At 44.9% G+C, this 17,461-nt stretch overlaps 1 protein-coding gene across 1 annotated transcript in view; it reads right to left on the bottom strand.

The window, feature by feature from the left end:
* LOC146813028 (uncharacterized) overlaps positions 1–16,556 on the bottom strand; it is a 120,985-nt gene extending 104,429 nt beyond the window's left edge. The window contains exon 1 of the mRNA XM_085614673.1: positions 15,643–16,556. Within this exon, the coding sequence (XP_085470799.1) occupies positions 15,643–16,543 (901 nt within the window). The 5' untranslated portion in view covers positions 16,544–16,556. The remainder of the gene's footprint in view (positions 1–15,642) is intronic.
* Between the last annotated feature and the right edge of the window lie 905 nt (positions 16,557–17,461).

Here is a 17,461-nt window from a genome sequence, read left to right as displayed (position 1 = left end):
CGACATCTATCCAAGCCTTTCAGCCCTTTATCATGGCTGGGCCTCCATCTACACAGCCCACAAGATGGAAACTGCTATTCAGGTGCTTAGAGATGTACTCTGCAGCCATGGCAGAAAAAGACCAGAAAAGGCCCATGTTGCTTTACCTAGCAGGTGAGGAAATCTACCATATCTCCAGAAACGTTGTTGAAGCTGGACCACCTTTCACATATGCTATACTAAATCGTGCCCTTAAGAACTATTTAATGCTGATGGCCAACCCTGATTACAAGTGATTTCGACTGCATCAAGCCAATACACAATGAGCCAGTGTGCTCTTTTTACCCACATCTCAGAGAAATGGAAAGCACATGTACTCACCCAGACGAGATGGACGAAATAAGAGCCCAGTTCATACAGGGTTGTGCATCGGTGAAATTAAGTGCATAAATAGACACAGGAAAGTCCATGATGGACATCCTTGCATTAGGTCACTTCAAAGAACTCTCTAAAGGCATGGTTTCCTAGTATGGAAGCTGTATCACAGGTGTCAATTGAGAAAGAACCAGTCCACCAAGTGTCTCAGGGGCTAACAACAGGAAAAAGAGACAGACGCAAGGCACTGCTACCTCGCAGGTCCTGCAGGTGGTGCAGCAGTCTTTTCTTACACACAGGGGAGTGCCCTGCAATAGATACGATTTGTGTGCAGTAAACTGAATATTGCAGAAAAACATAAAGAAGGAGTTGACTACAATAGAACACCCACCCAACACACGACAGAAGACGAGAGGAATGACGATGGGATAAAAGGCTCTGTATATATCGATACTGGGGTGTCTATAAACATCATGACACAAGAACTATTTGAGACTGTAGAAAAAAAGCCAAACTTTAGACAATCTGTGTGTGAGTTATGCCAGTTGCCGCACTGAGCACCTCATGCTAGCAAGCTTATTTGTAACAGACATAAGCCATGAAGGACACTCTACTACTGCCAAAATATACACCACCAAAGAAGATAGAGGCATGCTGCTTTGTTGTGAGACTGCATAAAGATTCCAACTAATGCAGGTTAAACTTAGCATATGCGTGTTAAGAATAGACTTGCTGTTGGAAGAATTGCAGACCCTGTTTCACAAAATACGGTGCAAAGAAGGGATCATGATGCAGCTTTAAATCAACTGTTCTAACCAGCCAGATGCCCTGCATCACCACCGGTGGCCTTCCATCTCACGCCGAAAGTGGAGGAGGATTTCAAGAATTTAGAAGCAGCAGATGTCCCCGATTGTGGTGACCGGAAAACACTAGCAGCCAAGTGCAGTAAGGATATGTGTGTAAATGCGCCTCCCCAATCTCGCTATCAAGAGGGAGGGAGGGACTCTTAACCCTAACAGTCAACGACATCTTCACTGTGGTCACAGGATACTGTTGATTTTAGAAGATGGACCTGAGGTCAGTGTATCATCAACTCGTGCCAGCCCCAGGACTGCATTACATAACTGCATTCTCAACTCAACTGGATCTTTGGTGTTAAAAGCACCTCAACATTGGCATAGCCATTGCTTCAGAAGGGTTTCAACACAGCATACGAGGTGTGCTGGCAGGGATCAATACGGTCTTCAATGTCAGCAATGACATCACGGTTCATGGGGAGAGGATGTAGCATTGCGGTTAGATCTGTCGACCTCGAAGCTGAGGAACCAAGTTAGAAGTCTCGGCAACGACGCTCAACATCCTGTGATTCTGGGCAAATCACTCAATCCTAATCTTTGTTGCATCTTCCTGTGCCTAACAAAAATGAATGTGTCGGTCTGTAACAAAACTGGTGCTCATGTAAAGCGCTCTGATACCTGATGTCTCGGGTCTAGTTCGCGCTATATAAAATGCTTAAAATAATCAATAAATGCCTGACCCTGGAAGAACATCTACAGTGGTTTTGAGAATAGTTTTAAAGACTCCAAGAGAGTGGCTTGACACTTCAGAAAGAAAAGTGTGAATTCTTGAAGAATGAGCTATGTTTATTGGCTCCCAATTATCGGAGGTAGGAGTAGCACCAGATCCAGCCCAACTAAAATAAAAAAAGTCTGCCCTAGCCGACATCATCCACAGAGGTTCAAGGGTTCTTGGGCATGGTGAGTTACTGCTGATGCTTCACACCGAATTTGCTGCCCTCACAGCTCCTCTCAGAGAACTCAAAAAAGCCTCCAGCCTTGTGGGCATGAGTAACAGATCAGTAACAGGCACACCAGAACACAAAAATCCATCTATGCAGACATCATCCTGGTGTACTTCGCCCCTGGAAAGACTGTGAACTGGCTGTGGGTGCCAGCACCACAGGACTAGGGGCAGTCTTGTCCTTGAAGGAAGCTTGTGGAGAGTGGGCTCCTGTGGCATATGCATGCCGTGCTCTCTTCCCCTGTGAGCAGCGCTATTCTCCCATTGAGAAAGAGGGAATAACCATCCCCTGGTGCTGCAGTTACATCTGTATTTGTATTAATAGCCCTTTATAGTCCATATGGACCACAAGCTCCTCATCCTTCTATTTCTGAGTTCAGCATCCAAACCACCACTTCCGAAAGAGAAATGGATCCTGCCAAAGAGTACCACCTCACCATCAAATAGAGGCCACAGGTACAGAATTATGCTGATCATGTCTCCCGACATGCTTGTCTACTACCACAGAAGAAGAGATTGTTTTATAAACAGGAGAATATGCAGAATTAGTGGTGGAACACTTCAGACTTGTCAATGTTTCCCCAGGTGACAGTTGAAGCTACTAGGACCATTGACTGCCTGCAGCTGGGGGTGGAGGACGTTCGAAAAACACATATCATGCCGAACTGGCGTAGGTAGACAAGCGCCGGCATCACTTCACAATGTAGGACATGAGATGGCAGTCTCAGTGGAACTCTGCCTTCTGAGGGGCCAGAGTCTCATCCTCCATGAAAATTTAGCCAATATCTCATCACTCTGGCCCTAGGATCGCACCAAGGGATGGTCAACACCAACAATAGAATCAGGAGCAAAGTCTGGTTCCCACTGCTTGACGAACCTATCGAACCAGTCTGAGTATGCAAACTATACCAAGAGGGTGGAAACACCAAACCACCACTGCCAATTGTGACAGAAGAGATCCCACAGACCCCCTGGCATCTATCCAAAGCCAGTTTTAGTTGTACGAACTAGTCATCAATGATGACTACTCAAAATACTCGGAGCAAGTAGTGTCATCTACAGCAGCTACTGCAGTGATTCCAAAGCTGTAGAAAATCATAGCAATACATGGCCTCATCAAAGAACTCTGCACACACAACAGAGCCCCACCTAATGAGCAAGAGATAACTTAGTACCTTCATTCCCAGTGGCATCAAATACATTAAGATCGCACCCGGATGGTAGTAGGTGAATGGGGAAGTCAAATGCTTCAGGGGAACTCTAGCTAATGTGATTTGCATAGCTTTCATATGTGTTAATTGACTGCAGGGAAATATTAAAGACATGACCAATACCCCTGTAGCTTTATTTTTTGAAGCATATCTTTAATGGTGACGCAATGACGTAGCTTTTCCCCCTCATGCACAACACCCGTGACGACATTGTGCATGTGAGGATTGGAGAATATCAGTTGCCTTGCATCTTGTTTGCAGGCCCATACTCAGAGCATGAGTGAGCCTGCTCCAGGCCTGTACTGAGTTAATGGTTCTGCAGGGTTCGAGGCTGACTTAAGTACCCTTCCTTTATTGCCTACTGTTATATTTGATGCCAACTTAATGTAGCCATCTGAAGCATTCGGAACTTGACTGTCAAAATTCCACCGTCCTTTTAACAAATACTTTACCTCAATCGTTTTTAGTTTTCATCATTGGAGCTGTTAACCTTCTTTGATCTGCCTGTTATATTATCTGGAGAGTCGCCTATAATAGATCCCAAACCCAATGCATATGAGGAGCAAAGCCCCTAAGTGAGTAGGAAACAGTGAAATTCCCAGAAATTATCATGGGAAGAGTGTGACCTGACAAACCCGCACTAAAGAAGTAATTATTTTAAATGTCAGTGTGGAATGGGTATTGCCAGATGACTGAGGGGGATGAAGGTAAACACAGATGAGTTATGGAAGCCAACATACATATTTTTAAGGGCAAAATCCTAGTGTAACTTACTCATCTGGTGATTCATTGCTGCTGCTTCCCAAAGTTGGTTCAATTTCTTCTGCATATTAGAGTGGCTTGAAGTACCTTATCAAATGGCATCTGAAGTGTGATATAAATGGGGATCTCTAGTTGGCAGAGGTAGGTACCTTTGTCCAAATAGGGACCCTTGCTTGTAGTCAGGGTAAGGGGGTTACACATCTAAAATGACCTCTGCTCACCCCCTTGGTAGCTTGGTACGAGCAGACAGGCTTATCTCAGAGGCAGTGTGTAAAGCATTTGTATTTGTGAACATTTACAGTAATACAGTGAAAACACTCCAAATGGCCACCACATTCATTTAGAAAAATAAATAATCTTCATCTAAACCAAACAAGAACAAAACAAAAATCCACAATACAGTAATAAAATTATGACTTTCAAATGGTAGAAATAGTTCAGTTCAAAGCAAATTGCAGGTGCAGCACTTTTCACTGAAAGTACCTTGTATGTGTCATGCACACAAACAAAAGCAGTCACAGGGAAGGTGATGCGTTGGTTCCTTGCTCCAGGGGTGGCGATGTGTCGGTTCCTTTCTGCTGCACAGGGGAGGTGATGTGTCGGTTCCTAACCGGAGAGGAGGTGATGCTCCAGTTTCGTACTGCGTGGGGAGGTGATGCATCAGTTGCTTACTGCGTCCCCCAGTCATGCGACAGACCTGGAGCCTCGAAGGGATGTGACGATCCGGGACGATGCATGGGTTCTTGCAGCCATACAGCAGGACTTGCATCAGAATCGGTGAGGTGATCTCGGACTTTGGAGATCGGTGCATTCGGCAGGCGCTGCAACTATTTCTTTGTCATTGCATTTGAAATAGTTGCAGATGTGTTGCGCTTCTCGAAGTTGCGCTACTTTTCCAGCTCAAAGCGGCAAAACAGCCTCCAGAGGTCCAAAACAACAGCAGGCACCTCTTAGCAGGATCTGAACTCCCAGAAAGGAAGTTTTCAGAGCTGGTGGTGAGTTCTTTGTGTCCCTGAGACTTCAGTACAGGAGGCAAGCTCAATTTCTAGCCCTTGGAGATCTTCCACAAGCAGGGGACACAGCAAACAGCAACATCCTTTTCCCTTTCCTTGGCAGGAAGTAGCCACTGCAGGCCAACCCAAGAGACAGCATACAGGACAGGGGCAGTATTCCTTTTCAGATTCACCAGCTCTTCTCCTTGGCAAAGGTTTCTCTTGATTCCCGAAAGTGTTCTAAAAGTCTGGGGTCTGGGCATCTCTTTTTATACAGCACATCTCTTTTTCTCTAGTACAGAGAAGCTCTTTGCCCAGCCAAAACAAGTTCTGTCCTCTGTGGTGCAGCTTCCTGGCAGGAGATGGAGACAGCATTGTGGAAGGCAGACCAGGCCCATTCAGGAGATTGGAAATGTCCTCCCCCTACTCTAAATTCAGCTCAGGTCTATTCAGCTCAGCCCTGACTCATCCAGACTCTCTGGAGCCACTGCACCTCCCCAGCCACTGTCAAATCCAAAGCCAGACATGCAATACACATCCTAACAGAGGCACACTGGATGTCAAAGTAAGAAAATACCTAGGGCCCGATTCACAGAACTAACTTAAGACAAAATCCTAAACTTACTACCATTTTGGTATTCACAGAAGGCACTTACTCATTTTGGTATTCACAGAAGGCACTTACTCATTTCGGTATTCACAGAAGGTAAGACTCCTAACTTTAGGACTCCTAAATGCCTTCTGTGAATACAGAAAGTATTAAAGTTAGGATTTTTCTCAGTTTAGGAGTTGTAAAGTTAGGAGTCCTAACTTCACTACTCCTAAACTGAGAAAAATCCTAACTTTAAGACTTTTGGTATTCACAGAAGGCATTTAGGAGTCCTAAAGTTAGGAAACCTAACTTCTGCGAATACCAAAATGGTAGTAAGTTTAGGATTTTGTCTTAAGTTAGTTCTGTGAATCGGGCCCCTACTTTCTATAAGTGGTATTTCAAACACAGAATGTAAAAAACACCCTCACTAAAAGATGCATTTTATCATTCTGAGTTCAGGCATATCAAACTTTATTTTTCTGTCTTGTTCCCAGGGGTAGTTATGCTTATAAGATGTTATAAGCAAACTCCCATTCTATCCCATGAGACTAGATAGCCTTGCAATAGTGGAAAGCGAAATTGGCAGTATTTCACTATCAGGACATGCCACACACACCAGGGAATGTCCTACCTTTCACATACACTGCACCCTGCCCACAGGGGTACCTTGGGCCTACCTTAGGGATGACTCACATGTAACAAAAGTTAATGTTAGAGCCTGGCAAGTGTCTGCACTTGCCAAGTCGACATGACAGTACTAAACTGCACACAGATACTGCTGTGGCAGAAATGAGTTACATTTACAGGCTGCTTATGTGGGTGGCAAAATCAGTGCTGCAGGTCCACTAGCAGCATTTGATTTACAGGCCCTGGGCACACACAGTGCACTATACTAGGGACTGACTTGTAAATCAAATCAGCCAATCATGGAAACACCAATCCACTACAACAAGCTACAAATGGTGCACCTGCACTTTGGCACTGAACAGCAGTGGCAAAGTTCCCAAAGCAACCAGACCAGCAAAATGAAATCCAACACACAGCAAAAACACAGGAGGCAAAGGTAAAAATAGTGGGGAAACCCATGTCAAGGTACCAGGTCTAACAAAATGTATCCCAAATCTGTGAGATGCTGACACTTAAAGAACAGTAGCTACAATCAAAAAAAGTGAAACTTGCAACGTGTGACTTGCTTAATAAGCGAGCTTTCATGGATGGAGATGTGGCCTCATGGCTACTGCTACCGACTATGCATCATTGAGACCTGGGTTTCAGTCTGGCCTCTGCTCAGCATTTGCAAAACTTAATTTTAAACAAAAGTTTATTGTTTTCGTATAACAAAAAACACAATGGACATTAGCTACGAGGACTTAGTACTTCAGAGACCGACAATGATCTATGCACATTGACAGCACAGAGCAACACACGTCCAGGATATAGCACATCAGAAACAGACAGTGACTTATACATAGTGGTACTCAGCATATGATAAGCGTCCCGGTGATTCACAAATGTTTCACAGGCCGTGTGTGTAAAGGTGAAAAGCTGTTCATTCTGGGCAGTTTTACATAGTACTTCTAATTCAGACCTACTAATTTTGAGAATGCTTTATTTGGTTGGGGGTGTTGTTACCTCAGCCACATTTTAAGCAGCCCTCTTGCAAGGAGTTACAGCACCAAGAGGGTATAGCACACTTTAGAGGGTTGAAACTCGAGCTAACACAGGCTGTCACAACACATTTGCCTAAAATAACCCATACCCATTAACTTTGACAATGCTTGTTAGGCCATGTTTACTATGCCAGGTTAGTCAAGTTGTGATCATCGGATGTCGCAAGTAAATTTATCTGATCCCCACCTTGCAGGTGAAGCTTGTGCTGCTCCAGAAATTCTGTAGTCATCTTCTGATGAAAAGTGCGCCTGCTGATAAAAAATGCTTCAAAATGTCTCATTGAGGAAATATTCAGGTAATACGATTGCAAAATGTGCTGCATAATTTGTTTTCCTTGCCACATAATTTACTCAACTCTGCCGCATAATTTGGCCGTCCCCTAATTGCAGTGACCCTGTCTATAAGCCACTGCAGATAAACCCACCTAACCCATCACACCAGGAACCCCAGCTAAAAAAGACTACACCACCCCACACCCTCCCCCCCCCCCCCCAAGGCTTTCTTCCTGCAGGTCCTGACTGACAGTGACAGGGAGAAAGCGAGAAGAAATCTCCTTGTTCGGAATCTTGTTTTCCTACTAACAGACCGGACACACTTTCATTTTAGTCAAAATTGCGCAAGAAAATAACTTGATAAGTCAAGGAGGGGGAGTGTCACGCGACCGGCCAGTGCTTCTGGAAAGACCCGGGGGCACTGACAATCACATACACAACTTTCCTCAAAGACTTGTGAATTCTGCAAACAACAGACCAAAGCGCCTGTTCGAGGTTCTCGCACAAACCACAAACCCCTCCACCACTTCAGCTCTTGAGCCATCAGTGGCCCGCTGCAAAAACAACTTTGTGAATTTCTTTGATAGAAAAGTCATAAACATACATATCTCAGCTGCTGCTAGGTGCTTCATTTGTGGTCCTCTTTCTCCCCCATTTCCGAACAAGACCTACAGCGAACAAACTCCAAAGTGAAACACTCAAACCACTTTCCTGATGCCATTCCAAGGTCTATCGGCAAATCTCTTGCCACACACCTACTCCCCTATGGACCAACATTGCGCAAGAAAATAACTTGATAAGTCAAGGAGGGGGAGTGTCACGCGACCGGCCAGTGCTTCTGGAAAGACCCGGGGGCACTGACAATCACATACACAGCTTTCCTCAAAGACTTGTGAATTCTGCAAACAACAGACCAAAGCGCCTGTTCGAGGTTCTCGCACAAACCACAAACCCCTCCACCACTTCAGCTCTTGAGCCATCAGTGGCCCGCTGCAAAAACAACTTTGTGAATTTCTTTGATAGAAAAGTCATAAACATACATATCTCAGCTGCTGCTAGGTGCTTCATTTGTGGTCCTCTTTCTCCCCCATTTCCGAACAAGACCTACAGCGAACAAACTCCAAAGTGAAACACTCAAACCACTTTCCTGATGCCATTCCAAGGTCTATCGGCAAATCTCTTGCCACACACCTACTCCCCTATGGACCAACATGGTCAACTCCTCTCTTCAACATGGCCTATTTCCAAAACGACTAAAAGTGGGTCAAGTCTCGCCTCTCTTGAAAAAACAATCTCTAGACCCAGAGAACATGAACACCTACCTCCCAGTCTCCACCATTCCATTTTTAGGCAAAGTCATTTAAAGTTGCGTTGCTTCCTAACTCACTTCACACAATCGAACAAACAACCTCCTACACTGTCTCCAATCAGGTTCCCACCAGGGCCACAGTACAGAAACTGTGATCCTACAAATTGTTGATGACTCCCTTAGAATCCTTGTCTCTGGGAACACCTGCCTCCTGGACTTGTCTGCTGCATTCGACACTGCGAACAATCTGGAAGTCCTTCACACTCTAGAGCAACGCATGGGCTGTGGAGGCACAGTCCTCAATTGGTTCCACTCTTACCTAATCAACTGATACCAAATTGTGAAAATGGGCAGCTAATTCTCGAGACCAGTCAATGTTCATCAAGGGGTCCCTTATGGCTCGGTTCTCTACCCAACACTCTTTAACTTTTATCTAGAACCACTATGTGTGAGTCTCTGAAACGCTGGGTTTCTCATCAACCTCTACACTGACATCACTCCAATATACCTGAAAAGCTCTTCCCCTGAAGACCTTGCTCTCCTTTCAATCACGCCTCTAAAGATTAAAAACTGGATGTCTAACCATCATCTAAAACTCAACCAAACCAAAACAGAATTTCTTTTGATCTCACCTCTGAAAGCAAAAACCACAGTACAGGAATGGATGGCCAACTTTCCCACCCTGGATGGCTGCCCTGCCATTGTCCAGAGTGCTAGATCCCTTGGTATCACCCTGGACAAGCATCTAAACCTCCACAGCCGCAACACAGCCATGGCCAAAAGTGCACAACACCAACTCGGGCAGCTGTGGGTCGTCAGACAATTGATCCCGGAACAAGATCTCAAAACAGTCTCTCATCCTCTCCAGACTAGATTACGGAATTGCTTTTCTCGCAGGCATTCCCAAAGTTCATTTAGGCCCACTGGGAACAACACTACATGCAGCAGCACGCTTTATGTTAGGTCTCAAGAAATGAAACCACATTTCCCCGGCCTGCTAACCCTTCAATGGCTTCCCATTGAAGCTCGGGCCCAATTCAAAACCACCTGCATTACCCACAGAGTGCTGCACTCCTCTTCACTCTCCTATCTATATGAGAAACTGAAAATCTCTGGAGGAAATAGGGATTCCAGAAATACAAAATCCCTGCTCCTGGAACCCTCCCACCTTCAGCTGAGAACCGTACATAAGCCAGTCATTCTCCGGTAGTACCACAAGAATCTGGAACTACTTACCTCACTCCCTTCACCTAACAGCCTGCATAGACACCTTCAAAAAGGACCTCGAGCTCCTCCTATCTGACAGACACTTTGGTTAAACACCCTCGACCATACCCAAGTACTCTATCCAGTAGATGAACTACCTTCATTGTGTGTCCACACCATCTTAATCGATGCCCGAACCATGTATGTCCCTTGTCCAACGGCTGCATTTGTCCTGGTCGCAGCTACCAATGCAAACGTCTGAACGTAATTATTGTAACTGTAACTTGCTGCACCCTTGTATCATACTACTGTTGTAAAGCACTCTGATGCCTTCAGGCCTTGTCAGCGCTATATAAAATTGCAAATATAAAATAAACAAGACTAGACCGGCCATTTATGGAATATTATGAGAGGCTGGGAAAGCAGCTACTGTGACAACATCGTATGTAGAAACACATAATTTGATCTGTTCAATTGAGAGAATGAGGTGAAATTATGAGTCTGCAACTGTGCTACTTTTTTATGAAGATTTTAAATGAAGGCAGGAGTGCCTGGCACTTGACAAAAAAAAATCACCCCCAAGTTGGAAGCTCGTTCAGGGTGTAAAACTGGTCATCCTTATACATTTATTTGACAGTTTCAATGCGCGGACCATGTCAGTGCGCTTTTACATGGATATAAACATATGACCATTGTATAATTACTCACAACTGGTAGCATAAAGATGACAAAAGCTGAAGCGATATTTGAAAGCAGCATCTTCGGAGTGTTATCTCTACAGTGGGTTGACCCAACCTCCCTTATGTGACTGCAGCAGAGAACAGGTCCAGTGGGAGCTGCAGGCAGGCACTTCGCTCCACATAGACAAAGTCTAGTAAAAAAAAATACCTTGTTTAAGTATTTCTTGCTCAACAGCGAAAACAAATTATTGTTCTCTCTTCCACCCTTCCTTTCCATGTTGTAAATGAATGTATTTGTCATTGTCTTCTCATCTATGCCATGTAATTATTATATTATCAAATGTCATTGAATTAACCCAGACCCACCATGTCGGTCGTGCTCACTCTCTTCTTATACCCAATTTTGATGCCTCACCACTTTCACCTGTCACCAGCCGCCACTGAGATACAGTGGCCCAACAGCAAAGCCAGAGCATGAACTATATATAAACAAGTTATAATAAATGCATACGTATTGTAAGCTGACGAGAGGACACAGGAGGGTTTCCTAGGTGGGTAAGAGACCTGCTGAGTTCAGCCTTTATTCCTAGGGAAGGGATTGTCTCAAACACTCTCCATGGTATTGCCAGGTACCAAATCGGGCCGAGGTGCAATAGTGCAGGACTGCTGAGGTCTCTGCTTATCAGTGGCTTTGAGGAATAAGCAAAACTAGTGACAGTGTAAGGAGAGGAGGCCAGCAGCAACGAAAGTCAAAAAAAGATTAATTAAACACTTGAAGTCACCCACCCAGTTCCTGGTTGCCATCTGTCCAGAAATATTCCCACCCAAGGCTCACTACCTCTAGAATGCACTCCTAACACAAGAGTTTACCTTTTTTAGACACGCTTGGACAAGGTGATTCTCTAGGTCTCCACAACCTCTTACTATCCCAACCTTTTAATCATATTTACCACCTCCTCTCAACCCTAGTCATTCAGGTCCCTCCAATGATGACTCTCGTCTGTGGTGATTTCACTCTCAATCCTCCCTTGTAGTCCCATGGACCATCATCACTCGAGACTGCACTTGGTCTCAGCCATGCATTGTAGGTGGTCCTAAATCCTCCCCCTTTATCCAGCAGGGCATTCCGATGCTACTGTCATCTGCATGGATGACAGTAGCAAATAAATAGCAAAATAAATTGAAACAAACACCATGAAAGGGGCTTGTCTGATACATGAATTCAACCAACAGCACAATGGCCCAGACCATGAGCGAAAGAAGCCCCATGAAACCAGTTTACCAACCCAGTAAACCTCAAAAGGAGTCTTGATATTTCCAATAACACAGCTTGTGGTTGACCACTGTCAAGAGAAGATGTCCCAGTCAGTCTGCGCATGATGAGGAATGCGCCTGTGCGTGATTCCAGGTACTGACGCGGATAGCGCTCTGGGTGGATGAATCTGTGTGTCAGCAGAGCAGACATTTGTATGAGCTCAGGAGCTACTCTGAGGGAAGTTTGAATCTTTATTTTTAATATTTTATGAACGTAAACTGAAACCATTGAAAGTTTGATATGTATTGGTTCTGATATTTCACATGGTCTATCTCAAGCCTAAATACAGTGGAAACCTGAGTGCATTTTATCAAGATCAGAACACCTACTGAAAGAATTATGATATGAGGAATGGAGCAGTTAATGACTGGTCAAACACAAGGAGATGATGGACGGAGCGCTGCAACTTTTCAGACACTCACCCCCAGTCATAGATCTGGGTTAAATCCATCATCGTTCTTTAGCTCACTTCGCCACCCCAGTTCAGACACAGCTATATATGCAAATCAGTCTTGACCCTGTGCCTCATGGGAACAGTCCAGCCCGAACTGCCGAGCCAGGTCTTCCCTGGACCGGAAACAAGCATCCTGGGACTGGTTTCTGGCTAACAGCCCTCATCAGCCAGGCTAGCTTGAATCCAGTGGCGTAGTGAGCACGGGACCCACGTCTGGACATACCCTGCCAACTTCCCATGAGGCACAGGGTCAAGACTGATTTGCATATGCATACTGCTCATTTTAAGGGGTCGTTAGAATGATAGTATACATGTTTTAGGAATTCTATTTTGCACATTTTTACTTTGTATGCATTTTAAGCGCTCCGTATTGTAAATTGTCGAGGGCTGCTAGATTTACACATGATATATATTTTATATATTTTGCTCCTGCTGATTCTTAAAGTAGTCGTTCTTTTTCTGTCTGCTCTGCATATTTGTATCTCTGAATATGTTAGTTGTATTTATTGATCATTGGTTTATGACCAATATTTTGGCACTGTGTTACATAGATGACTTTGTAATTATATTGGATTTCAATAAAAATAATATTAATTTTAAAAAAAGAGAGCGGGGGTTTGAATTTATCTCAGTATTATCAAGCTTTGAGAGTCTGCATTACCAGAGCCAGAACAAATGTGTAGTTGTTTATAAAATACAGCGTTTACATTAAAAAACAAGATATAGACCATTATAAATTAATGGCACAAAACCTTGCAGAGTCTGTTATCTTGACACACTCTACATAAAAAAAGCAGGCAGGAAGCAGTACAAACTATTATTTAGTGAAACATTCTTTAGTGAACAGCAGTAGCCAGCTCTCAATATTTATCTCAATCTCAGCAGGTTGTTCAGATTCCTGAGGGTCATATATTGATTCGAATGTGTGTATATTATCTTGTGAGCTGCGTCTGCTGACTGTATGGGACAGGGGAGTATTGGAACAATTCGTCCAGTGTTCACCAGTGAGGTGAGGAGAGGTTTGAGTTAGACTCTGCATTATCAAAAATCGATGCTCTGCACAATAAAACCAGATTGTATCATTAACGCTGAGACGTTAGTGTATTGTCAGGAGACAGCTTTGATTGACTTCATCAATTACCAAGAACATTGATGTGGGCGGGGCATCAGTAGGAGCAGAGGTCTTTGCCGAGATAATTAGGTTTCATATAGTAAAGTTCAGAGTGTACAGAACAGAGCACAGGGAAGCTTGTACCCATATTTCTCCACAAATATCACCACGCTTCCATGGAAAGTCCCTTGCATTTCCCACGCTTGCTTGCTCAGTGATACCATATTTGGTCAAACTTCATATGACTTTGGTGAAGCAGCTCCACTGGCCAGCACTCCTCTCTGAAAAGTGTTCCAGCACATATTTGAAACTTAATTGCACTATGATTATGCAGTGTGCATACTTCAATATTATAACGCACTTTACCCTATAATATTGTTCAGACTTTTTGTAAGTTTTTTTAATGTATTTTTGCATCACCCTGTTGCTTTTACCGTTCCCTGATGCCTCTTTGGTCCTGTTTGCTTTCTGCAAAACTAAACGTAAATATATAGAAGTATAGATGGGCAACAGTGAATCATGGGGATGTTTTCAGCGAGGGGTTGTGAGGTCAAATAGACAAGAGTGAAGCTCTGTCTATGATGTCGCTCTGAGAGCTCGAGTTGTCTACGATCTCCCATTATTATTCAGACAGGAGGAAAAGAAGGGGGCAATTTCAGCTTCTGGGCCATCAGAGATAAGATATGAAGGGGAGAGGTGGGTGGAGAGCACCTACTTTAAGCGTAGACATTCCAGAGGACATTGAAGCTAGTGTGGTGTGAGTGATCTCTGCTGCAGGCCCCTGTTTATGGAGGCCTCTGTCTCTCACTCACTACAATCTACCCCACTGCAGCAGGAGAACCCAAGAGTCAAGATCATGCAGCACCAACCGTGTCTGCTCCCTGTTCCTGGAGATGCTCAGAGAAGGGAAATATTATGGGATATCCAAGAGCAGGAAGGGATCCAGGCAGCAAACATGCATGACTCCAGTGCACAGATATTAATAAGAGACCCTGGTGTTCTGCTCCTCTGTTTTTCCACATTGTCCCAGTTTTTCATGATAACATGCTACTTTTAGCTATTCTATTGATGTTCCTTCTTGTATTGCTCCCCTAATTCCATAGCATTACTGAAAACGGTGGAGGCACAAACTGTGTGGACGTACTACATGAGGAAACAAGCAGACCTTCTACCTAACTATTCATGCAGACTAAACTAATGGGGAGGCCAACCAATAACTCAGGATGTGCAGCTCTATCAGCTTTAGCAGAAAGGACTAAAGGGAGGATCTCCTGCAATCTAGAGTGCCGCCACCTTCACCTTCGGCCTACCAAGAATTCCCATTATATACAAGTGCACTGGGGTCTACTGTGTTAATTTCCAGATGAACCCTAGTCCTTTCTGTTGACTGATCAGTCAACGAGAACCTGCATGATGAGTGGGTATCTGACCTCCACAGCACCCAGATGGATGACGCTGCATGAAAGCAGAAGATCTACACAAGGGGATCATTTTAATGGTGGACGTCATGACATTCTCACAATACCGGCCCTTAATTAAGTTGAACTCCTCACAAAAGAGCTCCAGAAGGTTTGAACGTGCTATCTGGAGATGGAGCCCACTGGAGACCTAGAATAATAACATCATGCTGCAGCCTGTCGGATTTTCAATAGGGAGTAAGCAAAGTGTGCCAGGAGGGATGTCCCCAATGCTCTCTATAAAGACATTCTTGATGACAGTCTTATAACACACCATGTCATGCCCTCTCTTGAAGTAGCTGCTGCAAAATAAATCCACTGGTAATAATATCCATCAACAGCACCAGTGCAGCCCTCTGAAGAAAGGAAATGATGTTAAGGACCCCTGGTAGGTACATGATATGTAGAAATAATGTATAGAAAAGCAAAGGTAGGAGAAACAGGGGAACCTCTAACCTCTCGGTACATCTTCACGCCTGTTGTCCTCTGGTTCCGTCCTCCCCTTGAGCCACAGAGCAGTGTATCCCTCCTCATCTTCTGCTTTCCTCCCCTCCTTGAACTGCAGAGCTGTGTATCCCTCCTCGTTCTCTGTTTTCCTCCTTCCCTTGAGCTGCAGAGCTGTGTATCCCTCCTCATCTTCTGCTTTCCTCCCCTCCTTGGGCTGCAGAGCTGTGTATCCCTCTTCGTCCTCTCCTTTCCTCCTCTCCTTCAGCTGTAGAGCTGTGTATCCCTCCTCGTCCTCTGCTTTCCTCCTGTCCTTCAGCTGCAGAGCTGTGTATCCCTCCTCGTCCTCTGCTTTCCTCCTCTCCTTCAGCTGCAGAGCTGTGTATCCCTCCTCGTCCTCTGCTTTCCTTCTCTCCTTCAGCTGCAGAGCTGTGTATCCCTCCTCGTCCTCTGCTTTCCTCCTCTCCTTCAGCTGCAGAGCTGTGTATCCCTCCTCGTCCTCTGCTTTCCTTCTCTCCTTCAGCTGTAGAGCTGTGTATCCCTCCTCGTTCTCTGTTTTCCTCATTCCCTTGAGCTGCAGAGCTGTGTATCCCTCTTCGTCCTCTCCTTTCCTCCTCTCCTTCAGCTGTAGAGCTGTGTATCCCTCCTCGTCCTCTGCTTTCCTCCTGTCCTTCAGCTGCAGAGCTGTGTATCCCTCCTCGTCCTCTGCTTTCCTCCTCTCCTTCAGCTGCAGAGCTGTGTATCCCTCCTCGTCCTCTGCTTTCCTTCTCTCCTTCAGCTGCAGAGCTGTGTATCCCTCCTCGTCCTCTGCTTTCCTTCTCTCCTTCAGCTGTAGAGCTGTGTATCCCTCCTCGTTCTCTGTTTTCCTCATTCCCTTGAGCTGCAGAGCTGTGTATCCCTGCTCCCCCTCCATAGCTGACCTTCTAACACTGGGCTTCTTAACAGAGCGGCTGATCTTGGGTGGAAACTCGCACAGCTTGTAAACTGGGTCACTGCTCTTGGCACCCTGCACAGGAACCAGAAACCACCTGCCCCCGGACAGAAGGTGCCGGAAAGTGTATTGCCGCCCACAAGCCTCTGAACAACTAGTGACAGAGCTCAGGCGATGAAAGTTTCAAAACTGAAATAATTCATGTTTTGTGTTAAATCTCAAACAGTACCCGGGCCTTGGCCCAGTCCACCTTTATATGGGATGCCCAAGGGGTGAGGGAGTCACTTTGGTTACACAAGGCTCATTTGTACACCCTGAGGGTCAGAGGGACTGGAGACAAACGCCACAGTGTAACTAACACAGAAAGGTCTATGCAGATTTACCCAAATGGAACAATTCTGGCTCTTCAGATAGAAACCTATCACTATCAATTGACTATTCTGTATTCTGGACACAGAAAAGCCAGAAGGATTTCTTATAATGCCCGACTAGGAAATATTAACTGGAAATGTGATGATTTACACATTTGACCCTGGCTGCTGCTCGCAATAGAATAGAGATACCTTTCTACTACCCATGGGGGAGGGGCGGTCCAATACAGTCACTGGGTTACAGCATGTAAAGTCCCTCTCTACTGTGCTCGGGTGGTGTCTTGGTTAATGTCTCTCTCCTTTGGGAGTGGTGTAACTACGTCATATGTGGGCGAACACCACAGCTGCCCAATCTAATGCCTCAAAAGGAAAACACAAAAGGGAGCTGAGGTGGAGCCGAAGCCCTTCTTTGTGATTTTTAAGTAATTACTTATCTATAATCACTTACCTTCTTGCTATTTTGGTCTGAGATATTCTTGCCCCAAAGTTTTGGCCCCAAGATATTTACGTCTTCAAATTCGTCCTACAG

This window comes from Triturus cristatus, chromosome 7, assembly GCF_964204655.1.
Source record: "Triturus cristatus chromosome 7, aTriCri1.1, whole genome shotgun sequence".
In the NCBI taxonomy this organism is placed as follows: Eukaryota; Metazoa; Chordata; class Amphibia; order Caudata; family Salamandridae; genus Triturus; species Triturus cristatus.
This window is presented reverse-complemented; position numbering and strand designations above follow the sequence as displayed.